General features: G+C 46.0%; 1 protein-coding gene across 1 annotated transcript in view; it reads left to right on the plus strand.

The window, feature by feature from the left end:
- The window catches only part of GSR (glutathione reductase), a 56,622-nt gene that overhangs the window by 24,704 nt on the left and 16,668 nt on the right, over positions 1-15,250 (plus strand). Inside the window, 4 exon segments of the mRNA XM_011977728.1 lie at positions 70-121; positions 4,372-4,519; positions 7,474-7,528; positions 13,345-13,444. Of these exon segments, the coding sequence (XP_011833118.1) occupies positions 70-121; positions 4,372-4,519; positions 7,474-7,528; positions 13,345-13,444 (355 nt within the window).

Genomic DNA, 15,250 nt, shown 5'->3' on the forward strand with positions numbered 1-15,250 from the left:
CCTCTCAAAGTGCTGAGATTACAGGCGTGAGTCACCGTGCCTGGCCCTATTTTATTTTTAATGACCAAGTCTCTATCTGTCGCCAGGCTGGAGTACAGTGGTGCAATCATAGCTCACTGCAGCCTCCAAATCCTGGGCTCCTCCCGCCTCAGTCTCCTTAGTAGCTAGGATTATAGGCACGCACCACCACACCTGGCTAATTTTTAAAATATTTTGTAGAGATTTCTTACTATGTTGCCTAGGCTGGTCTTTAAACTCCTGCCTTAGCCTCCCAAAGTGTTGGGATTATAGGCATGAGCCACTGTGCCTGGCCTCTTACTTTTTCTCTTATTGAAATTGACCTGTCAGAGCAGAAACCTCTGACCCAGCTGGCCAGTCTCTTCTGCAGAGAGAGGGTGGCGTGTGCCAGAGCTGGTAGACCAGGCCTCACCTAATGGCTGCACCTTGAGTAGATCTGGCCTGGCACTTAGATTCAGAAGTCACCTACGAGAGACTTTGTGCACCAGTGTGGCAGTTTATTAATTAAAAAGAGGAGTGCCATCTAGCTGAAAACCTGCCATTGTGTGTTTTTTTGTTTGTTTTTTGAGAGAGTTTCTCTAGTCACCCAGGCTGGAATGCAAGAGCACAATCTCAGCTCAGTGCAACCTCTGCCTCCCACCGGGTTCAAGCAATTCTCCTGCCTCAGCCTCCCAAGTAGCTGGGATTACAGGCGTGCACCACCACGCCTAGCTAATTTTTGTATTTTTAGTAGAAACAGGATTTCATCATGTTGGCCAGGGGTCTCGAACTCCTAATCTCAAGTGATCTGCCCACCTCGGCCTCCCAAAGTGCTGAGGTTACAGGCATGAGCTACTGTGCCCGGCCAAACCTGCCATTGTTTATTTGTCTAGAGTAAGACCTCCTTAAGAGACCAAATTAGGATTCAGAAGGTTGTTTTTATGAATGACATCTGATCAAGAAAACTGGGCAGAGGTGTGTTTGCCTCCAGCAACTGTATGTCATCCTTCACTATCCTGATGGTTTCCCCTCTAGTGCTGGGATGTGACACCTTTCCCACTAGGACCACGTGGGTGACATTCACAACCTGTGCATCACTTAACTCTCCTTTTTCTTGTCAGTATCTTTCCACCACTCTTCATTTGTCTTTGTGGTCTCACTTTGCTGTTTCTAAGATTTCTTAGGTTTTGTTTGTTTGTGAAACAGAATCTTGCTCTCTCCCCCAGGCTGGAATGCAGTTGTGTGATTTCAGCTTACTGCGACCTCTGCCTCCCAGGTTCAAGCAATTCTTGTGCCTCAGCCTCCCGAGTAGCTGGAACTACAGGCGCATGCCCCCACACCTGCGGTTTTTTTTTTTGTATTTTTAGTAGAGATAAGATTTCACCATGTTGGCCAGCTGGTCTCAAACTCCTAACCTTGAGTGATCCGCCTGCATCAGCCTCCCAAAGTGCTGGGATGACAGGGGTGAGCAACCACCCTTGGCCCTCTTAGGTTATATTTAGATCAGAAACTTTTTTTTTTGAGACAGAGTTTTGCTCTGTTGCCCAGGCTAGAGTGCAGTGGCGTGATCTCGGCTCACTGCAAGCTTTGCCTCCTGGTTTCACGCCATTCTCCTGCCTCAGCCTCCCGCGTAGCTGGGACTGCAGGCGCCTTCCATCACGCCTGGCTAATTTTTTGTATTTTTAGTAGAGACGGGGTTTCACCTGTCTCTTATACACATCTAGATGTGTATAAGAGACAGCTCCCAAAGTGCTGGGATTACAGGCTTGAGCCAACGCGCCCGGCCCCACATTTTTTATTTTGTTTTAATTATTTTTTTGAAGTCAGGATCTCACTCTCTTGCCCAGACTGGAGGGCGCTGGCATGATGACAGCTTACTGTAGCCTTAATCTCCCAGGCTCAAGCAATCCTCCCACCTCAGCCCCCTGAGTAGCTTGGACTATAAGCACTGTCCTACCACACCCTACTACTTTTAAAACATTTTTGTAGAGGCTGAGCGTGGTGGCTCACGCCTGTAGTCACAGCACTTTGGGAGGTCGAGGCGAGCGGATCATGAGGTCAGGAGATCGAGACCATTCTGGCTAACACAGTGAAACCCCGTCTCTACTAAACATACAAAAATTAGCTGGGTGTGGTGGCCTGTAGTCCCAGCTACTCGGAAGGCTGAGGAAGGAGAATGGCGTGAACCCTGGAGGTGGCGCTTGCAGTGAGCTGAGATTGTGCCACTGCACTCCAGCCTGGGCAAAAGTGCAAGACTCTATCACCAAAAAAAAAAAATTTTTTTTTTTTTTTTTTTTTTTTTTAATGGAGCTAGCTGAAATACTTTTTCAAAAGAGGTAGGAAAATTATTCAGGAACCAGCATTTTGTAATACTTAGAAATCTTGGTGTGTGCTATAGTTTATGGTGATCTTATGGGGAAGGAATTACTTACAGTTGACCCAGAAATTCTATATTGCAAAGGAAACTTTCTATTTAATGTCCTAGAAAATGAAAGTAAAAATCTCACTGCTTCTTCCTCTGAACTAGTGTCTGTCCTATTGCCATGTGAGCCACACTCCTTTTTGTCTAGTATTGCGGAGGACGTCATTCCGACCTGAGGGAATGGTGTTCTGGAGGCCTGTGGGTTTTGTCTTTGACCTTGATTCAGCTTGATTAAGCCTGGCACCTGCAGGAACAGGCCTGGAGGGTGCAGGGAAAGGAGAAGATAACTCAATTCAGAATCAAGCATGTTCCAAAATGTTAAAGCATTCCACTTTGTAATCATGCTTACATGGTTCCATTATTCTTGTAAGTTGACCACATTTGCATGCCCCTGCATGTATCGTGGCTGGCAGAAGCATGCCAGCACCCCCTAAGTGAAGGCCTTGGTGCAGAGGATTCCAGTAAGAGCACATCCAAAAGTAAGAGTCTGAGTTCTCCCTGTCTCCAGCATAGAACTTCTGTGTCATGTACTTTTGTGGTATTTTTCCCAGTTTACGAAAGCACAAGCATTGCGTTTCCCTCCTTTGGCCAGAGTATTCCTGTCTTGGTCTTGCCTCTGCTCATTTCAGCTTTATCCAGTTGTCTTTCTCAGCCTTCTGTCTCTCCTCCAGACACACCAGTCTTTTTGAGAGAGAGTCTTGGCTCTGTTGCCCAGGCCGGAGTACAGTGGCACAATCTCGGCTCACTGCAACCTCTGCCTCCCAGGTTCGAGGGATTCTCGTGCTTCAGCCTCCTGAGCAGCTGGGATTACAGATGCCCGCCACCACTCCTGGCTAATTTTTACATTTTTAGTAGAGACAGGATTTCCCCATTTTGGTCAGGCTGGTCTTGAACTCCCGACCTCAGGTGATCCGCCTGCCTCGGCCTCCCAAAGTGCTGGAATTACAGGTGTGAGCCACCACGCCCAGCCCAGACACACCTTTCTGTAATATGTTCACATTGCACATAAGGAACTTTCACCTTCAATTATTGGGGGCAAAGATGTCATCTTTCTTACGGGGGTGCCTCACATATACTTTTTTGTCTCTGGGTTTCGGCCCAAGGTAGCACTTCTATTTCTTCTTCTTTCTTCTTTCTTCTCCTCCTTCTCCTCCTCCTCTTCCTTCTCCTCCTCCACCCTCCTCTTCCTCCCTCCTCCTCCTCCCCCTCCTTTTCCCTTCTCCTCCTCCTCCCCCTCCTTTTCCCCTCTCCTCCTCCCTCCTCCATCTCCCCTTCTCCTCCTCCTCCTTCTCCTTCTCCTTTTCTTCCTCTTTTCCTCCTCCTCCTTTCTCCTAACTTCTTTCTTCTTTCTTCCTCCTCCTCCTCCTTCTCCTCCTCCCCCTTTCTCCTCCTCCTCCTTCTTCCTTCCCCTCCTCCTCTTCCCTCCTTCCTTCTTCTTCTTCCTTCTCCTCATCCTCTTCACTTTGTCATCCAGGCTGGAATGCAGTGGCGCCATCTCAGCTCACTGCAGCCTCAACCTCCCAGATGCAAGCAATCCTCCTGCCTCAGCCCCTCAAAGAGCTGGGACTACAGGTGTGCAGCACCATGCCTGGCTAGTTTTTGTATTTTTAGTAGAGACTGGGTTTTGACATGTTTCTCAGGCTGGTCTCAAATTCCTGAGCTCAAGCTATCCACCCATCTCTGCCTCCCAAAGTGCTAGGACTACAGGTGTAAGCCACTGTGCCCAGCCTATTTCATCTTACTGTGTACTTCCAGCACCTAATGGCAACCCCTTTCCTAAGTATAGGTTGCCAGTTAGGAGTTCTACAGAAACTTGAACAATAGAGAACTGTGTTGGCATCAACAAACCAAGAATCAAAATGTTCAGTAGATAAATGAAAGTTCTGATAAGTTGCAGCAGGTGTCTTTGTTTTTATTCTAAGAACAGGCTAATGTCATGGTTCCTTCTCTAGTCCCATATAGAAATCATCCGTGGCCATGCAGCATTCACGAGTGATCCCAAGCCCACGATAGAGGTCAGTGGGAAGAAGTACACCGCGCCTCACATCCTGATTGCCACAGGTGGTGTGCCCTCCATCCCTCATGAGAGCCAGATCCCGGGTGAGTCATACAGCAGGTACTCATTAACAGCAGTCAGGAGTTTACCGTTGCTTTCAACCTGACAAGCCATGCCAGGGGATCTGCCTAAACCAGTTTTCTCTTTGGAGCCAGGCCATGAGAGAAGGTCTTTGCAGAACCTAACTCCAGTTGGCCTAGTGGTAGCTTATGATGCAGGCACCCAGGCTGGAGTGCAGTGGCACAATCTTGGCTCACTGCTACCTCCGCCTCCTGGGTTCAAGCGATTCTCCTGCCTCAGCCTCCCGAGTAGCTGGGACTATAGGCACGCCACCACCACACCTGGCTAATTTTGGTATTTTTAGTAGAGATGGGGTTTCATCGTGTTGGCCAGGCTGGTCTTGAACTCCTGACCTCAGATGATCCGTCCACCTTGGCCTCCCAGAGTGCTGGGATTGCAGGCCACTGTGCCCGGCCAAGAGATTTCATTTGGCCCCAGACTGAGACATATTGTAGGTAACAGGGAGAGAAATCAATGAAAGCCTCATTCTTTCCTTCTCAGCTTAGCATACATTGTTTCCAGCCTCAGTTTGTCAGATGGGTTGTTATTTATAAGACACGTGATAATTTATTGTTTTGTTCCAGAGAGAGAAATCTTCTAAGGATGTAGCTTAAGTAGCTAAGTAAGCTTTTATATACGTATTTTCTCTTTTAAGTAGAGAATTATGGAAGATGAAAGCTGTAAGGAATCCCAGAGATGGTCATAACTGCTTTTGCATTTTATTATTTATTTATTTATTTATTTATTTTGAGACGGAGTCTGGCTCTGTCACCAAGGCTGGAGTGTAGTGGCACAACCTCGGCTTGCTGCAACCTCTGCCTCCCAAGTTCGCGCCATTCTCCTGCTTCAGCCTCCTGAGTAGCTGGGATTACAGGTATCCGCCACCACGCCCAGCTAATTTATGTATTTTAGTAGAGACAGGGTTTCACCATGTTGGTCACGTGGGTCTTAAACTCCTGACCTCAAGTGATCCGCCCGCCTCGGCCTCCCAGAGTGCTGGGATTACAGGCGTGAGCCACTGTGCCCAGCCTATTATTTTATTTTATATTACTTTATTTTTTTGAGACAGGGTCTTGCTCTGTTGTCCAGGCTGGAGTGCAGTGGTGTGATCACAGCTCACTAAGGCCTTGACCAGGAGATTTAGATGGGAGATTGCTCAAATGATCTCTTTCTTTCTTCCCAGCTAGATTGTAAGGACTTTATGGATGGTGAACGTAGTTTATACATCTTTTGAATTCTCCATGGATTGGCTTCATAAGATACATTATCAACGTGAATTTTTTTTTTTTTTTTTTGAGACAGCGTCTTGCTCTGCCACCCAGGCTGGAGTGCAGTGGCACAATCTCCACTCACTAGAACCTCTGCCTCCTGGATTTAAGTGATTCTCCTGCCTCAGCCTTCTTAGTAGCTGGTATTATAGGCACATGCCACCATGTCCAGCTAATTTTTTTGTATTTTTAGTAGAGGTGGGGTTTTGCCACATTGTCCAGGCGAATCTCAAACTCCTGACCTCAGGTGATCCGCCCACCTCGGCCTCCCAAAGTGCTAGGATTACAGGTATGAGCCACTGTACCCGGCCAAAATGCAACATATATATTTGTTTGTTTGTTTAGAGACAGAGTTTTGCTCTTGTCACCTAGGCTGGAGTGCAATGGCAGGATCTTGGCTCACTGCAACTTCTGCCTCCTGCGATTCTTCTGCCCCAGCCTCCTGAGTAGCTGGGATTACAGGCATGCGCCACCACACCCAGCTAATTTTTGTAATTTTAGTAGAGATAGGGTTTCACCATGTTGGCCAGGCTAGTCTCGAACTCCTGACCTCGGTCGATCTGCCTGTCTTAGTCTCCCAAAGTGCTGGGATTACAGGTGTGAGCCACTGCACCCAGCCTAATATATTTAATAACTGATGAGAAATGAAGGTAGGGGGGCTACTGAGAGAAGGAATCAGCAGTTGACAGCTGAAGGCTTTGTCTGCATTATTGGGGGCAGATGGTAACTGAAGTGGTAAACTGGAGAGAGATACAGGTTGGAAAATAAAATTAAGGTTCAGTTCTAAATAGACTAAGGTTGAAGCCAATGTAAAATTCTGTGGCGAGATAATTAGGAACATGGAACTGCAACCTGGGAAGAAAGTCAAACCTGGAATAATGCATTTGGAAGTCCTATAAGATAGGACCTGCTATCCTATATCCAAAGGTTTCAATCTGCTTTTCACTACATGTTTATTTCACTATATAGGTTGTACCTCTTGTAATTCAATGTATATACCATATAGGTTGAAATCTTTGAAAGAATAAGCAGAGAGCAAAGGGCCACATCTTTTTTTTTTTTTTTTTTTTTTTTTAATGAGACGAAATCTTGCTCTGTTCCCAGGCTGGAGTGCAGTGGCACCATCTCGGCTCACTGCAACCTCCGCCTCCCAGGTTCAAGTGATTCTCCTGCCTCAGCCTCCTGAGTAGCTGGGACTACAGGTGCGCGCCACCATGCCCAGCTAATTTTTAATTTTTGTATTTTTAGTAGAGACGGGGTTTCACCACATTGGCCAGGCCACATAGATTTTGAACTACATAGAAATTTGTCTTTTCAGGTGGGAACAGTGGCTCATGCCTGTAATGAGCTAAGCCCCAGGGTTCCTCCTACCCTCGGGGTGGGAGGGTGAACAGATCCAGCAGAGTCTGTTCATGACTGCTGAGATCTTCATTCTTCAGAGAAATGTAAAAGTTATTTAGCCATCATGGCTTCTGTTTCTAGAGAGAAAATAAAAATGTTGACTCAGGGAGGATTTGGTTGGCAGCTTTCCAAGCAGAGACTTTAACAAAACTTGTCAAAACGGAGACTATGTTGGCTGTGAAAGTGTTTGGTTTTTGCATAAAATGTTGTGATGATTTTGCAAGAGAAAGAGCAGTCTTGTGTGATCTATGTTGCCTTTTTCTACATAGGTGCCAGCTTAGGAATAACCAGCGATGGATTTTTTCAACTGGAAGAATTGCCTAGGTAAGCCGACCTGACCTGACTGCAGTGACTCACTCTTCCTTAGTGTCTCCTGGTGGCTTTTCTTCGTCCTCTCCTCCCAAGCATTTAATGTAGGCCTTTCCTGATTTCCATCCTCTTACCATGACCTTGTATATCTCATTCCTAGAACTCCTCAGTAGATCCCTCAAATCTTTCATGCTTTCAATCAGAGGCCAAAGTCAAATGCAGAGTAATTTGAAGACCGCATAACAGAGTCCTAAAACTGTCTCCTTTCTTCAACTTGATACAGCATCAATTAAGAATGTGTCTAAAGGAGCTTGTATTTTAGAATAGAATAGCTGGTTTTGGCCAGATGTGGTGGCTCGTGGCTGTAATCCCAGCACTTTGGGAGGTTGAAGCGGGCAGGTCATCTGAGGTCAGGAGCTTGAGACCAGCCTGGACAACATGGTGAAACCCCATCTCTACTAAAACTGAAAATTAGCTGGGCGTGGTGGTGTGGGCCTGTAGTCTCAGCTACTCGGGAAGCTGAGGCAGGGGAATCACTTGAATTCTCAAGGCGGAGGTTGCAGTGAGACAAGATCACACCAAGAAAGAAAGAGAGAAAGAGAGAGAGCGCCACCACACCCAGCTAATTTTGTATTTTTGGTAGAGATGGGGTTTCTCCATTGGTCAGGCTGGTCTCGAACTCCTGACTTCAGGTGATCTACCCGCCTCAGCCTCCCAAAGTGCTGGAATTACAGGTGTGAGCCACCACGCCCGGCCAGATTTTCTTTTCATGAAAAAGCATTTATTTTTTTTTAGAGACAGGGTCTTCTTCCATTGCCCAGGCAGGAGTGCAGTGGTGCCATCATGGCTTGCAGTAGCCTTGAGCTCTTGGGCTCCAGCAGTCCTTTCACCTCAGCCTCCCGAGTAGCTGGGACTCCAAACGTGCAGCACCATACCTGGGTAACTTTTTAATTTGAATTTTTGTAGAGGTGGGGTCTCGTTCTGTTGTCCAGGCTGGTCTAGAATTCCTGACCTCAAGCAATGCTCCCACCTTGGCCTCCCAAAGCAGTACACATACAAGCATGGGCCACCGTGCTGAATGGATTCAGATTCATAGAGGGGGGAAAAAGGTCATGAGAAAGTTTGTTTCTCTGATTTGAAGTTGCGGCACATTGCAGGCTTTCTAGTTTAGAGGGATCCTCCTGTCACTTGTGAGAAGAGGTGATGCCTGGAAACAGGTGGAGGGACCCAACGTGTTGGCACAGGGTCTGGCCTTCATTCATCTTCTGAGTGGCACTCACTGTGGAGTTCGCATTGCTCAACTCTTCTGCTCCCTCAGGGGCTGTGCTAATCCAGTTTGAGGCCCTAATCCTATGCTTTCAGAAAGTCTTTTAGGGAGAGTGACTAATAGTCCATGAGCCTGTCTTCACTTTGAATCACCCAGAGTCACGGACAGTTCAGACAGCACGAGGCAGTTCAGAAAGGAACAGGGAGCTGCTTTGCAGTTCCATAGGATGGTGAAAATGTCCCTTGAAGATACTCAGACCAGGGAGGCCTCTGACTTGGAGGAGTTCTAAGAAAAGCGTACAATCTTTTTCGGTTTGCTATCAGGTCGTAGAAATGTGTTAGAGAACAGCCTTCCTTCCCTGTGATCCACCCTGCATTGTTTGATTTTTAGGGTTGAATAACATGACATATGTGAGGATGTAGTGAGACATGCAGTCATGACTCACTATGTTTGGATAATGTAATTTCATTCCGGACTCACCCTCAAAGAAGTTTCATTATAGATAGTTGTTCATTAGCGATTTTAAATATTTACATTTAAGCATATCATCAACAAAAGGCTCTGAAACACAAGAAAATGAATTTACAATGGATATGTGATTTTTCAAGTCTACTTTATCTTTGTTTCGGTGTTGGTGAATAAGTAAATAATTGGGCAAGTAAGTAAATAATGTAGGGAAGATAGCATGATTTAGTTTTTGCGCTGAGGGGCTTCTGGTTGGATGGAGCATGAACACCGTGGAATACTGTGGCATGAGTAGTCGTGGGGCCGTATTGAGGTAAAGAGAAATCTTTTAGGGATTCAGCCGCCTGAAAGGTCAGTTCCAGAAGCCAGGCGCAGTGGCTTATGCCTGTATTCCCAGCACTTTGGGAGGCCTGAGGTGAGCGAATTGCTTGAGCCCAGGAGTTTGAAACCAGCCTGGGCAACACAGCACAACCTGATCTCTGCAAAAAAATACAAAAATTAGCTGGGCATGGTGTCATGTGTTGGTAGTCTCAGCTGCTTGGGAGGCTCAGGCTGGAGGATCACTTGAGCCCAGGAGTTTGAGACCAGCCTGGGCAACATAGGGAGATACTGTCTCTACACAGAACTTTTTAAAGGCAGAGTTTCACTGTTGTTGTCCAGGCTGGAGTGCAATGGCGTGATCTCGGCCCATTGCAACCTCCACCTCCCAGGTTCAAGCGATTCTCCTGCCTTAGCCCCTTGGCCTCCCAAAGTACTGGGATTATAGGCATGAGCCACTGCACCCAGCCTCTACACACAAATTTTAAAATTAAAGAAGAAATTCCACACCCAGGTACGGTGGCTCATGCCTGTAATCCCAACAGTTTGGGAGGCTGAGGCAGGCAGATCACTTAAGGTCAGGAGTTTGAGACCAGCCTGGCCAACATGGTGAAACCCTGTCTCTACTAAAATACAAAAATTAGCCAGCCACGGTGATGTGCGCCTGTAATCCTAACTACTCAGGAGGTTAAGGTACGAGAGTCACTTGAATCCGGGAGGCGGAGGTTGATGTGAACTGAGATCACACTACTGCACACCAGCCTGGGCGACGCAGCGAGACTCTGTCTCAAAAAAAAAAAAAAAACAAAAAAAAAACTTCATTCATCTGTTGACAGATACATAGGCTGTTTCCATTATCTGAGATCGTGCCACTGCACTCCAGCCTGGGCAACAGAGCGAGACTGTCTCAAAAAAAAAAAAAAAAAGGCTGAGCACAGTGACTCGCGGTGGCTCATGCCTGTAATCCCAGTACTTCAGGAGGCCGAGACAGGTGGATCACCTGAGATCAGGAATTCGAGACCACCTTGACCAACATGGAGAAACCCCATCTCTACTAAAAATACAAAATTAGCCGGGCATGGTTGACGCATGCCTGTAATCCCAGCTACTCAGGAGGCTGAGGCCGAAGAATCGCTTGAACCCGGGATGTGGAGGTTGCAGTGAGCGGAGATTGCACCATTGCACTCCATCCTGGGCAGCAAGAGCAAAACTCCATCTAAAAAAAAAAACAAAATTCCTCAAGGATGGGGGCCATTGTTCATCCAGTGTAGTGCAAAGCTTAGCTCAAAGTAGAATGTACATAATAAATGTTTGGGGAAGAAAGAGAAGACACAGGAAATAAGGAGGGAAAATTCGGAGGAAGGAAAAGAAATCAACACATTGTTAGGAAGGAGGGATTGGAGATAGAAAAAGAGCGATTTCACAGTTTTGAACTACATAGAAATTTGTCTTTTCAGGCCGGGCGCAGTGCCTTACGCCTGTAATCCTAACACTTTGGGATGCCGAGGCGGGTGGATCACTTGAGGCCAGGAATTTGAGACCAGCCTGGCCAACATGATAAAAATCTCATCTTTACTAAAAATGCAAAAATTACCTGAACGTACTGGTAGTCCCAGCTACTCGGGAGACTGAGGCAGGAGAATCACTTGAACCCCAGAGGTGGAGGTTGTAGTGAGCCAAGATCATGCCACTGCACTCCAGCCTGGGTGACAGAGCGAGACTCTTAAAAAAAAAAAAAGGAGAAAATTGGTCTTTTCTTATTGTGCATTGCAGGATGAGAGAGTCGTCACTTCTAACCTGTAGCCATTTGGGTTCTTACTTTATAATCCATCCTGACCTTAAGCCCTCAGAACTCCGAATACCTTGCCTATGGGAGGTATTAAAGAACGGTTTCCTTCATCTCTGATTAGCACTGTAGCAATGGTAGAGGTCAGTGTTTGAAACTTTAGAAGACTCCAGTCCCTGATGGGACAGCTCCAGCCGAAGGTACTTATAGCTTGGGCTGTAGTATGGAAGTCAACATTATTGCTCTAGGGCAGGAACCAGAGCTTCTCCACCAGCAATTTAGACCCAAGCATTTATCTAGTACTTAAGATTATTTTATATATTTTATTTTTTATATTATTTTTTGTTTTTAAAATTGTTTTAAATCTTTAAAAAATAAGACGGGGTCTTACTCAGTTGACCAGGTTGGTTTTGAACTGTTAGCCTCAAGCAGTCCTCCCACCTGGGCTTCCCGAAGTGCTGGAATTATAGTTGTGAGCCACCACACCTGGCCAAGATTCTTTTTTTAGACCAAAATGTATTCAGGCAGTTTAGCTTGACTACAGTTTTGTCCTACAGATTACAACTGGCTTGTGTAAATTGGCCTTTGATCATATTGCAATGATTGATAGAACTAAATAGCAAACAAGGAGGTACACTGAATGGAGGAGAGTGATGGTGGTGACATCTGTGACCCTGATTTTAGTTTTAGGTGTGAGGATCTTTGCATAAGGAATCATTCCTTATTTCCAAAGGTTTTGTGTCCTCTCTGAGGAAATGAGGCTAAAGAGCTTTAAAAACAATGAAAAATATATTTCCCTTCTTCTGTGAGGGAATATTAGAGATTTTTCGTTTCTTTTGAGATAGGGTCTTTTGCTTTGTCACCCAGGCTACACTGCAGTGGTGCAGTCATAGCTCACTGCAGCCTCCATCTCCCAGACACAAGTTATCCTCCTGCCTCAACCTCCCAAGTAACTGAGACCACAGACACGCACCTTCATACTTCGCTAATTTTTATTTTTACTTTTAGGGTTTTTTTTTTGGAGACAGAGCCTTGTTCTGTTGCCCAGGCTGGAGTTCATTGGCACAATCTTGGCTTACTACATCCTCTGTCTCCCGAGGGCAAGCGATTATCCTGCCTCAGCCTCCCAAGTAGCTGGGATTACAGGCATGTGCCACTGCGCCTGGCTAACGTTTTGTATTTTTAGTAGAGACGGGTTTCACCATGTTGGCCAGGCTGGTCTCGGACTCCTGACGCAGGTGATCCACCCATCTCAGCCTCCCAAAGTGCTAGGATTACAGGCATGAGCCACCGTGCCTGGCCTTACTTTTTCGTTTTTGTAGAGATGGGGTCTCACTATGTTGGGCAGGCCCAAAGAGATATTTTCTACTTAAAGTTGTGGTGGTATCCAGGATTGGATCTTGGAACAGAAAACAAGAGATTAATAGAAAAACTGGACTGGGCAAGGTGGTTTACACCTATAATGCCGACACTTTGGGAGGCCAAGGCCAGAGCATTGTTTGAGCCCAGGAGCTGAGACTAGCCTGGGCAACATGGTGAGAGCTCTGTCCCTATTAAAAAAAAAAAAAAATATATATATATATGTATACACACACATATATAAATTAGCTGGGTGTGGCAATGCATGTCTGTAGTCCCAGCTACTCGGGAAGCTGAGGCTGGAGGATCGCTTGAGTCCTGGAGATTGAGGCTGCAGTGAGCCGTGTTCACACCACTACACTCCAGCCTGGGTGACAGAGTGAGACCCTGTCTCAAAAAAACAAGGGAAAAGTGGTGAAAATCTGCAGTCTAGGGTTTAGTCATTAGTAATGTACCAATGTCAATTTCTTATTTTGACAATGGTACCCTAGTTAAGTAAAATGTTAACTTTAGGGAAAACTGATCAAGGGGTATAATGAGGGAAATCTCTGCACTATCTCTGCAACTTTTCTGTAAATGTAAAATTATTCCAAAATTAGTTTATTTAAAAGTTCTAACCCTGTGCTCGCATCTCAGCCGCAGCGTCATTGTTGGTGCAGGTTACATTGCTGTGGAGATAGCAGGGATCCTCTCAGCCCTGGGTTCTAAGACATCACTCATGATACGGCATGATAAGGTAAAGTCCACCTTTTCCTTTTCCCTTTTCTTGATCTTAATTTTAAAAATGAAGAATTTTTTCTTATGTTGTCATTAAATACTAGGGTGCAAAACAGGTGGGGGTCAGTTGGTTGGTTTCACATGGTGCTGTATCCAAGTTACCTGAATTTGGCCAATATGCCTCCCAGTTGCTGGTTGATGATGATTTTGAGTTGGTCAAATCGGCTGGTAATTTCATCACTAAGTGGTAGATATGAGATGCCCTCATAGGGAGACATGGGGGCCTAAACATAACTATTAGCTAAATTAAACACACTGTTAGATTAATTTATTTTTTTAATTAATTAGAGTCTCACTCTGTTGCCCAGGCGGGAGTGCAGTGACACCATCTCAGCTCACTGCAACCTCTGCCTCCTATGCTCAAGTGATTATCATGCCTCGGCCTCCCGAATAGCTGAGATTACAGGTGTCCACCACCATGCCTGGCTAATTTTTGTATTTTTAGTAGAGACGGGGTTTCACCGTGTTCACCAGGATGGTCTCAATTTCCTGACCTCGTGATCTGCTCGCCTCGGCCTCCTAAAGTGCTGGGATTACAGGCGTGAGCCATTGAGCCCTGCCAGGTTAATTTATTAATTTCTGGAAATCAATTTTATATGATCAAGTAATATTAGATTGGTTGCCACTCATTCCAAACAATTTACTAAATTCTTTGCATTAAAGCAGGGGTGTCCAATCTTTTGGCTTCCCTGAGCCACACTGGAAGAAGTAGAATTGTCTTGGGCTACATATAAAATATACTGACACAAATAATAGCTGATGAGCTAATAATAAAATAAATTGCAAGCTGGGCACAGTGGCTCATGCCTCTACTTTCCAGCACTTTAGGAGGCCGAGGCAGGCGAATCACTTGAGGTCAGTAGCTGGAGACCAGCCTGGCCAATGTGGTGAAACCCCATCTCTACTAAAAATCCAAAAATTATCCAGGCATGGTGGCAGGTAACTATAATGAGTGAGCCGAGATCGCACCACTGCACTCCAACCTGGGCAACAGAGCAAGACTGTGTCTCAAAAAAAAAAAAAAATGCAAAAAAACTCTCATAGCAGTTTAAGAAAGTGTACATATTTGTGTTGGGCCACATTCAAAGTCATCTTGGTGCACACTCTGGCCTGCAGGCTGCTGCAGATTGAATGGACTTACATTAAAGGCAATCTTGTAGATTATACCCTTGAACTTCTTTTTTTTTTTTTTTAGAGACAGAGTCTTGCTCTGTCACCCGGTCTGCAGTACAGTGGCGTGATCATAGCTCACTGCAGGCTTCTGAGCTCATAGGATGTTCCTGCCTCAGCCTTCCAAGAAGCTGAGGCTATAGGTGTGGGCCACCACGCCCTGACTAATTTTTTTTTTTTTTTTTTTTTGAGACAGGGTCTCACTGTGTTGCCCAGGCTGGAGTGCAATGGCGCATCATGGCTCATTGCAGCCTCAGCCTTCTGGGCTCAAGCGATCTTCCCATCCCAGCCTCCCAAATAGCTAGGACTACCGGAGCATTCCACCACACCCAGCGAGGTTTTGCCATGTTGCCCAGGCTGGTCTCAGACCCCTGAGCTCAAGTGATCTGCCCACCTCGGCCTCCCAAAGTGCTTGGAATTACAGGCATATGCCACCTGACTAATTTTTATCTATTTTTAGAGATGAGGTCTTACTATGTTGGCCAGGCTGGTCTCGAACTCCTGGCCTCAAGCTATCCTCCTGCCTCAGGTTCCCAAATAGCAGGGAGGAGTTCAAGACCAACCTGGGCAGCATAGTGAGACCCTATCTCTACTA

Source organism: Mandrillus leucophaeus, unplaced genomic scaffold, assembly GCF_000951045.1.
Source record: "Mandrillus leucophaeus isolate KB7577 unplaced genomic scaffold, Mleu.le_1.0 Scaffold183, whole genome shotgun sequence".
Lineage (NCBI taxonomy): Eukaryota > Metazoa > Chordata > Mammalia > Primates > Cercopithecidae > Mandrillus > Mandrillus leucophaeus.